At 42.6% G+C, this 10,451-nt stretch overlaps 1 protein-coding gene across 2 annotated transcripts in view; it reads left to right on the top strand.

Moving 5' to 3' along the window:
* Positions 1-389: 389 nt before the first annotated feature.
* The window catches only part of tpst1 (tyrosylprotein sulfotransferase 1), a 28,326-nt gene continuing 18,264 nt past the window's right edge, over positions 390-10,451 (top strand). For both annotated transcript variants that reach the window (XM_079733096.1, XM_079733097.1), the window contains exons 1-2: positions 390-577; positions 6,661-7,721. In XM_079733096.1, coding sequence (XP_079589222.1) covers positions 6,865-7,721 — 857 coding nt within the window. In that variant the 5' untranslated portion in view covers positions 390-577; positions 6,661-6,864. The remainder of the gene's footprint in view (positions 578-6,660; positions 7,722-10,451) is intronic.

Genomic DNA, 10,451 nt, shown 5'->3' with positions numbered 1-10,451 from the left:
TGCAGCCTTTATTGAAAGTCATAAACAAACTGTCGATTTGGTAGGCTAATATGAATAATTGCAGGTCGTAGACGTAGCGTGTGACTACAAAGGTGCATTGCTATATACTATATTTGTGTCAACACTTTCCTTTTATTAAATTGGCACTCACGGCAAAATACCAATTGTTATGCCTTTAACATATTAGCTCACATACATAGGTCTACTACTGGGACATAAAATAAAACAAGGTAGGCCTACCCTTATAATTTACAACCACAACACGCTGTTGCTTTAAATACGCTATAACCCCGCCCATTGTGATTCTGGACCAATCCGCGGCACTGGCACAGATACGTCTTTGAATTATGGTCCAATATTAACTCGCCTCTCAAGAACAGCAGGACATTAGCGGACTGCTGCTTTTTTTTATGAACTATCTCAATAGTCATCAAGCCTTTTAAGAAACGGGTGATGCGACGCACCACGCAACGCGTCTGACCACCGAAGACGACCCGGGATGTACAGACCGATGCGTGGGACTCTTGGGCAAGGTTCACGTTGAACCCGCGAATCCACAACGGCTCGTGCGTATGAGGTGGGTTTCAGAAAGCGTCCCTATCTTCTCCTTCCTCCTGAGCCACACAGACTGCGACAATGTCACGTTTCACACGGACTGCGATCATGTAACGCGTAACGTTTCACACAAACTGCGACAATGTAAAGTGTAATGTTCCACACAAACTGCAACAATGTAACGTTTCACACAAACTGCGACATTGTAAGCCGTAACGTTTCACAAACTGCAACAATGTAACGTTCCAACGTTACACCCAGTCGGAGGGTCTGCTAAAACGTATCCATTCAGTCGTTCCCCAATGTTGCCCATGTCAGATAGGATTGATGATAATACATACAAATACAGTGTTGTGTGACTGTTGAAATGTGTGACTATTTCTCGGTGATGGCTGGTCTAGTCGTGTCCTATGGACGAATAATGTCATTCACTGGTAATACTTGGTAGGATAGGCTACATGTCAACTCACAGAGGACGTGTTGTGTTATGTGGTCCACCTTTCCTATTTCTTAATGAATAGCCCGTCTATAGGTCTCTTCTCTGCTCGTTACTGTGTTGCGAGGAACTGATGCTTGCATGTATAGTTTCCTAATAATGCATGGCATACATAACTGGGGATAATGGTCACCATTAACGTCAGCCTGACGCTTTAGTCCCCTTCATTTCCCTCATCTCGGGCTGGGTCTTGGTTAATAAGTAGTTGAATACCTTGGATTCACACTAATTTCCAGATTCGGATAGTTTTTTAAGAGAAATGATGTGTTTAGTATGCAAATAACAGCTGGTCTTCGCTGGATACATCACCGAAATCCCAGTCCGATGACTAACATAACAGTACAATCAAAGTATATATTGCAGTCATTGGGCGCCACTGCAGCTGTTGGTGAGCATAGCGTGTGCTCGTTTATACCGATTATATCCTTTTTTCACTTGTCTGGCTTGGCCCTATAGTGACTTGGCTCCACAGCTGCAGGAACTCAAGTGTTTAGGCTCTGGAACGATTGCCCTGATTTCCTGGTTTGAGGAAATATAACCCGCCATCGCATTGTAAGTATTATAAGAATCCGTTGTGATGTGCAGTCTAAGAGCTTAGCCAGCCCAGCCGACTGTGAACCATTCGGCTGTCCAACAACTATTGCCAACAACGATAAAGCTAAATGACAAATTGTTTACTCTTTAATTATTCATGGAGAATCCCATCCTAGATTATGCCCTTCTAATCTCGTCATGCTCATGCTGTACCTATAGCTGGTCTGCGGAGACACCCCACTACACTCGCTCAGTTATAATGACTAAGAATAATAACTTCAGCAGGAAGCATTATTGATATTAGTTTAAATAACATTTCAGATTTATGGAATTGCCTTTTTCTTTCTGTGCAGTATTGATTGGGCTGTACAGTTTAGATGAACTGTTCGTGGCTGCTATCCTTAAATGTGCAGCACATCGTAATTAAACACACACACACACACACACACACACACACACACACACACACACACACACACACACACACACACACACACACACACACTTTATTGTATGTGTCCTGCTGCTTGTTAACCAAGCCAATTCAACCTGTGTGGTAAATTAGACTTGAGTTGACAAGTGACGGCCACTTTCATCGAAAAAGCTAGCAACACTGTGTGCAGAAGAATGGAGTGCAATGGGTTACGTTTACATATTTTGTCTATAGTATATGTATGTTTGCCCTTTCCCTGGCGTATTCACCTTGTGGCTTGTTTCCTCAATGTTTGAAAAATGTATTGTAACCAAACCTTCAATCCAACCTCAGGGGCAGCTCCAATATTGCAAGTGGACACACAATGATGAACTTAGTGTAACGGGGTGTTGCCTTGTTGTATAAAAGGAGATAACATAACTTCAACCGTTAAATGAAACAAATGGCTATTACTTAACCTTCTGTTATGTATGGTCCCCCTGTGGTACGTAGTATCTTTTCTATTTTAATTTGGCTGAAGACTTGGTTCATGGCCCTTTCACCCTACTGTGCTTTGTCTGTTTGGGTAATGAGTGTGTCTGAGCTAAGTATTACTGTGCTCGTTGTGTTGGTGATTGGTCCAGCTGTTGTGGGTCAGCTTTGGAATGCGCCACACCATTGGACCCTAATGAAGGCTTATTGGAGGGTAATTTGCTTGAATGTATCAAGTGAGTGACCTATTTATGTGGCCCAGTGTGCTAGGAAGATCGGGTGGTGTTGTTTGTTAACTTGTAACGACTGTTCTTGTAATATGTGTTGTATATGGATATACCACTTAATGTTTGTGACTTCAAATATTAATGGAGATAATGTAAGGGATAAGTCGTGGACCTGCATCTCCCTCTCAGGGTTTATTTTGCACACAATCAATGTACATTATTACGCCTATTACACAGCTACTTAATCAAGAAATCAATAATTTGACACAAAATATAACAACAGCAAAAATATTTCATCTATTTAAAAGTGATTGTATTGCTTTCGCAGAACAATGTTGTCATAGCAACATTGTCTGTTATTCATAGCAGTTTGTGCTTTTCAGAATTGAATATTCAACCAAGCCATGTAATACATTTGATAAATACATTTAGGAGGCTTTCTCTTCATGCGAGTACTGACAGGAGAAGTTCCCTGTTCTTTCCAGTTCTCCTGCTCTCCCCCTCTAACACACTAACCGTCCACCTCTCAATCACTGGCACCTTGCAAAGCCTTATCCCTTCTCCCTGTGATGAAGTGAGGTTAAGGTGGTTGAGTTTCACACACACACACACACACACACACACACACACACACACACACACACACACACACACACACACACACACACACACACACACAAACACACAAACACACACCCTTCTCTAATGGATCAATGGAAAAAATATCCTGTGAGGAGCTGGAGAAGAAGGCGGATACAATATCAGTGATGGGAGAGAAGAGCCTCAATTAATTTAAACCCAAACACATTATTTTATTTTAGCCCCCAGTGGAAAGGTGTAATACGAGCCTTGGCCGAACGCTAACCGCATCTGAAAAACACTAAGTTAGTCCAGCTATCAAAACATGCACCGCCACCTTTCCTAAAGCTAGGGTAAGGTTATTTTAGGTTAATTATTTTGTCATGTGTTGAAATTCTGATTAAAATTCAGACGACAAAAAATAAAATCAAATGCGCTGACAAATTGAAAGATCTGGTATCTGGCTGTCACAGGCCTTTTAATATGCCCTTCCAATCATTTTATTCACCCAGAATGAAATTATTATATGGCATTCTTGTCAGTCTACCTACTGACCAGAGTTAGTAGTGGTCCACATGACCACAAGGCCATGCAGTCCTATTGCTGAAGCTAGCGAGCTAGGCATGGGTTTTGGGAGTTGCTCTGTAGGAAGGGGTGGAATTTTTCGGGTTAGATACTTCCAAAATCCAGCACACTCTGGCTGGTTCGTCCGTATTGCTTGCCCTAGCTTTTACATTGTTGTCAAACATTATTTGCTTTTCTTTACTGATCATTCCAGTCCAAGGCCAGAGGATTCTTGAGAAAACCCTGGATTTTAAGGTGTATGTTATGATGATGTCATGGTTTTGTACCGACCAATAGGATGGTGGTAATCTCTGTTTGCTCTTAACTATCAAAGATGGCTCGGTCCTGCCTTACTTCTGTTGCATGCTGGGTAACTACTTTTCTCATTGGTGGTCAATCATTTTTTGCGATGTCAGAGATTAAATGCCGGATTTGCAAAAAGAGCACTAACTTTCTAACTAACCGTTGTAACTTCTAGGATGAATGCAATGTACTTAGTCGATCAAAAAACAGGCTGAACACAACGAGCCAGGGAGTTATTTCGAGAGTATTGTCCTTATTCAATTTTAACACAATATGTGCCACACTATAAATAATTTGGCCACAATTTAAATCATGTCCTTTTAGCATTGTTGCTCAAGCTAGAAACTAGACTGTTTCTACCATGGAGTTTTTTTCTTTCTCTGCTGAGTGAGCAAGAGTGACAGAATGTCTGATATTGCTTGGGCATACTGAAATAATCTTAATGTAAAAAAAGAAGTGATGATGACGTAAGCCTTCCAAAAGGAGATGAATAAATGTGTACTGCTTTTATGTGGCTTTTTTATTTTTTTCCCTCCTCTTTCTATCTCTAAGAAAAAGGAAAAAACCCACACAGAGCTGCGTGTGGGAAGGACGGCCTGGGGGCTGCTACTGGGCCTATTAGGATGCAGATGAGCTCGTCTTGGAGGCGTTCTACATGGTGATAAATGTGTCTGCACATTCTAATGTCACCTTGTGAAAACGTCCTTTGGCAGAGGGGGTCTGACTCGCCGATAGAGGGGAGTTTGCTCAGATGTAAGGACAACCACTTGGTTCCTCTGTTTAAACCCACTGAGGAGGGGCCAGCCCATGCCAGAGCCGAAGGGGAAGCAGTTAGCAGAAGGCAGCGGCGACTTGGCCTGCTTGATCCAGAGCCGGAGACAGATGTCCTCAATGTCGCTTTCAAGCCTTTGAATTACACTGCATTGCTTCGTGGTCACCCTGTTGACAAACATGCATAAAATATGGATCCATAGCTTCTACACCAGCCAGCTGAAATTACACAGACTGACTGAGAGAGATTGATATTACGGATGGAGTAGTAAAAAAAATAAAAACTTATTGGAATACAGCCAAGGTCTACCATGGAGCAAAAATATGCATATTGGTCTCCTAATGCATGCATACAAACCTTGTGTTAGGACTTATCGTCATGAGAGAGGTTGGATAACTACCCTCTTAAACTAAGAGGTTTGAATTAACAGATTTGTGCTGACATGTGTGTGAGGTCGCCAAGGAACACAAAAGCTGCAAGGACAAATGAATAGAACTGAAGCAGCTATCATAGACTATCAATCCTGGAACTGCTGATGATCAATTTAGACGGTTCATCCTGGAAATGTTGAAGCTTCATTTAGACTATCAATCCTGGAATCAACCATACTGCTTTTTGTTTAACTGCCACTTCACTCAGATTCGTCAAAGGCTGTAGTTATTTCCGTCTATTTATATCTCACTTGTGAAGTACAGCAGTGACAGTGTCTGCATTTGCAAGAGCGTCACTCCATATAAAATAAACAGGAATATGTACTTATAGTCAGCAGATCAAATACACATCTCTACACTCTTGTCTTTGTTGTCTGCAATACAAAGTAACAGTTGGTTTTGAAAGACGATAAAACCTCTATTACATTGCATATTCACAACATTATAGAATTCCGTGTGTGTGTGTGTGTGTGTGTGTGTGTGTGTGTGTGTGTGTGTGTGTGTGTGTGTGTGTGTGTGTGTGTGTGTGTGTGTGTGTGTGTGTGTGTGTGTGTAACATACACATAATCTAGCCATTCAGAATATAAGTATTAATTGCTTCCCAGGGATAGCCTTTTCATGCTGCTATCTTTGTTGTTTGTCTTTCTGGTCAGATTTTGTTATTCATATGCATCTCTATTACTTATCTGCACAGTGATGCATTTTACCATAGTATAGGTAATTATTTAAAACCACTAGGTTAGCAAGTTTTTAGCTTATTCAATAGTTACTTTTTTTTGTTTTTATTGGTTGGGGGTTGCATGTGCTTAACCACCAGCTATCTGGTCCTGAAGACAGCGCTGCTCTGATTCTCAGCATGCAAAGCCAACACAATGTGGTTTGTATGTGCTTACAGTGGGATTTAAAGTGCTATGTTAAAGTATGCAGCTCACCGGCTTGGAGAGTGAGTTGCCGACAGATGAATTAGAGACTGAACACTGCAGAGTTGTTTCTGTCAGCACTGGAACATAAATGTAGGATCTGTAGCATGATGCATAACCCATAGGGTTTAAAAACCGGTTAGTCACAGCTTGCCATGATTTACCTGTTTTCTAAGCCAGACAATCCATTCTGTGCATCAGGGTGCAGCACATGGGGCATGGGACTTTTTTTATTTTGAAGGCTTGCATGCTACCTTCTAAGCCTTTTTAAAAACACAACAGATCCCTGTGTGTGTGTGTGTGTGTGTGTGTGTGTGATTTGCATTAATTGAAGCTTACCCAGGTTTAATATTTTCTTTTTCTGCCGTTCTTCAGGCCTCATGGAGTTAGGGACTCAACGACTGTTGTGCACCAGGGATCTTGGTCCACACCTGGTCCACAGAAGCAAACCTTGACACCGGGTGGGAACCATCAACACTCTGCCTTGTTCCATCCCCCTCCCGCCCCCATCCACATTCTCCCTCTTGTGAAGCTAAGTTGTCCAGTCTGCCCCAACGCAGCCCACCTGTGGACCTGAAAATGCTGGGGAAGCTGAAGCAGAACATGCTGGTGGCCTGCCTGGTCATCAGCTCCATCACGGTGTTCTACCTAGGCCGCCACGCCATGGAGTGCCACCACCGCTTCGAGGAGCACAGCCAGCCGGGCGGCGTCCTCCCACTGTCTGCGCTGGGGGGCAGCATGCGGACCACCCTGAGGACGGGCCAGAACCTGAGCACCCCTTTCATCTACAATAAGGACATGCCGCTGGTGTTCATCGGCGGGGTTCCCCGCAGCGGCACCACGCTCATGCGAGCCATGCTGGACGCCCACCCGGAGGTGCGCTGCGGCGAGGAGACCCGTGTCATTCCCCGCATCCTGGCCATGAAGCAGATGTGGAGCCGCTCAGGCCGGGAGAAGATGCGCCTGGACGAGGCGGGCGTCACGGACGAAGTGCTGGACGCCGCCATGCAGGCCTTCCTCCTGGAGATCATTGTCAAACACGGCGAGCCAGCCAACTTCCTCTGCAACAAGGATCCGTTCGCCCTGAAGTCGCTCTCCTACCTGGCCAAGATTTTCCCCCAGGCGAAGTTTGTGCTGATGATTCGTGACGGACGTGCCTCTGTCCACTCCATGATCTCGCGGAAGGTGACCATCGCAGGGTTTGACCTGGGCAGCTACCGGGACTGCCTGACCAAGTGGAACCGGGCCATAGAGACCATGTACACTCAGTGCCTGGACGCATCTGACAAGTGTCTGCCGGTGCATTATGAACAGCTAGTCCTGCATCCTGAGAAATGGATGAGGACACTGCTGAAATTCCTTGACATTCCCTGGAATGACGCTGTGCTCCACCACGAGGAGCTCATCGGGAAAGTCGGAGGGGTGTCGCTCTCCAAGTAGGTAGAACTTTAACAGCCGGTTTGTTTTTCCAGCAGCAGAGTTTTTTTTTTTTCTTGACTGTAGATAGCTTCAATCCTATATCTAGGGGTAGAGTTCCAGGAAGGATTTCACAAAGGAAATAAACTTCCTGTTATTAAATGTCAAATCGGAGCAAGAGAAAGAAATGGAATGTGTACACTATCATTCAGCTTTAAACCCCAAGCTGAAATGAATTGAGGTAGTCTAGCCTTTTGCACTTTCTTTGAAATACTGCATGCTTAATCCCTGATGATGACATGGCAGTCTTTTATTTACTTACTTTCCAATAATGTACCAAGTTACTTCTGGCATGATGGTGCCATTGCATCATAGTTTGATTTGAGCAATACGTTGAAGTGATTTCAACAGCAATTATCAAGAAAAAAAGTGACACTTGCGTCAAGAAAAAAAAGTCAAGAACACAATAATGGAAGATATATATGTATGATTTATAAATAGGACATATCATTTTGAAGGATAGATGTTGATGAAGATGTTCTCCTTAATGCCATACTTTGCCTCGGTTTTCAGGTGAATGGGCTGCAGAGCAATGGCCAAATATCATGTTCAGCTTGTTCATAATGCTCAAACCTGAACTGTAGCCACATTCACATGGTGAAAATGTATATTGATAAGCACACAACATCAAGAATACTCCAAGCACACATTTCTCAAGTGAATTAAGGGCTTTCTTAAAAAGCATATACCTGAAATATCTTCTGGGGAAGTTAAACATTCATAGTCAAGAACACTTTAGAAGAACACATTAAATACATATATGACACTGTTAAATATGAATGAAGAATGGTTAAAGAGGAAGTTCCCCTTAATGCAATACTGTGTCTTGGCAATACTATGCAAAACTGTGTCTTGATCTTGGAAACTAATGAGCTGGAATGTTGATTGCCTGATTAATTTCAGGTGCTGTTCAATGTTGTGTTTCTTAAATGAGTGACAATGAAAGAATGTCATGTTCAGCTTGTTCATAATGCTCTAATCTGGATTCAAACTCTCAACCTAAGGATCACCAGTACATGGCATTATCTCGTAGAGCCACTGACATACCTCAACTGCATCATGCCTCAATCACAACTTGAAAATGTCTATTTATAAGCGCACAACATCAAGAAAACTCCAAGCACCAATTTCACAAGAGAATTAAGGGCTTTCTTAAAGGAGTAAAGATCTGAAAATGTTCACTGTTAATGGTATCCACCTAAGGATAGTCGTATGGTAGTAATACAATAACAATATGGTCATATAGGAAAAATGGGCTGAGACTGTGGACGTTTGGCTTTTCTATTCATATAACATTTCACATCAGAGCAGAAGACCAGGGTGAAAAAGATGCATCTGATTTTAGAGATTAATATGATGAAATAATTTTGGTCAATCTGGTGAGGAGAAATAAAATTGAGAAATGTTTTTTTTTACAATAGAGCCACCTTTGGGTGCAGTACCACAAATGTGGGTTTATGGGTAGTGGGGGTTATTGGTAACCATACCTGAAAATGTTAAGAGTTTTAGACTTACGGTATAGGCTGCAGTATGACTTTTACAGAATTTGAGGGGAAAAATGAATGGTACAGAAACAAAAGGGGACCAAGCAGCTTCGCTGCTCGGAGCCCTACATATGAAAGGTGATTTTGACCATATTGCTTTTTATGCAGAGTAGTGTCATTTGTCTTTCCTGTGTTGTCTTACACATCATATCATTAGCAGATGATTGTGAATAAGCTGCCCTGAGAGCTTAAGCTAGAACTTCTGCATGTGTTTACATACAGGGTAAGTGTGCAGGTCAATGTGCTTAAAAATGTCACAGCCATCAGTTGTTATTAACATAAGCCCTCAGGACTTTCCCTGCCACGTATGCGTCACCGCGTATTTGACTGGTGAACTGGTTAGACTGGACCCCCCGTCCTTGTCCACATTCCTTTCACAGTATGGCTTCCCAAAGTTTAATTTTGTGTGTGTGGTTGGAACTAATATTCAGTTTCCACAATGTCCTTGGGAGTCTGCCGTCATCTTAGATAAGTCAATGGTGAATCAAGCATCCTTGTAAGCAGCAGACTGGTTCCCGGCCTGAGTCACAGTGGTTAGTAGAACATAAACATTTCCTGATATGTCAAGAGGGTTGCTAGCTGTAGGACACATTCCTTAATCATTTCCCCCCTCATATCCCTGACCTATGTCAGCTTTGGTTTTTGTTAAAGTTTTGGGGAACCCCAGCCCAACCCCCATTCCTTCTTTCCTGCCACGTAGCACTGGAGGCCCATGGAAGATCCCCACGGAGACCTTTGGATCAGGTTCTCTTATTGTTTCCGTATGAGAACATCTGGGTTCTCATAACTGAAGATTATTAATCAGAGCAGGGTTAAAGAACAGCTAAAGGCACTGTTTGTCCCCAGTCTAAACTGGTAAAATGTGCTATTTCTAGCGAGACGTCAGGATATTTTGCAAACACATTGTCAATGTGTATTCCATAGCTATCCAAGGCAATATAATATATCAGCCTTTATTGTAGTATTGCAGAGGTCCATGCCATCCTTGCATCTAAAACATTTAAGTAAAATCAAAACAGGCAGTGTCTCTTTAACACCATATTCCTCCCTTCTGTTTTCATGTGGGGCATTTTTACAATTGGTTTCATATTGCATTATTTTCTCTTCTTTTTGGTTGGCTTTGTGCAGCCTTCAGGACATTTTCAG

The sequence above is a fragment of the Pollachius pollachius genome (assembly GCF_949987615.1).
Source record: "Pollachius pollachius genome assembly, chromosome: 3".
Lineage (NCBI taxonomy): Eukaryota > Metazoa > Chordata > Actinopteri > Gadiformes > Gadidae > Pollachius > Pollachius pollachius.
This window is presented reverse-complemented; position numbering and strand designations above follow the sequence as displayed.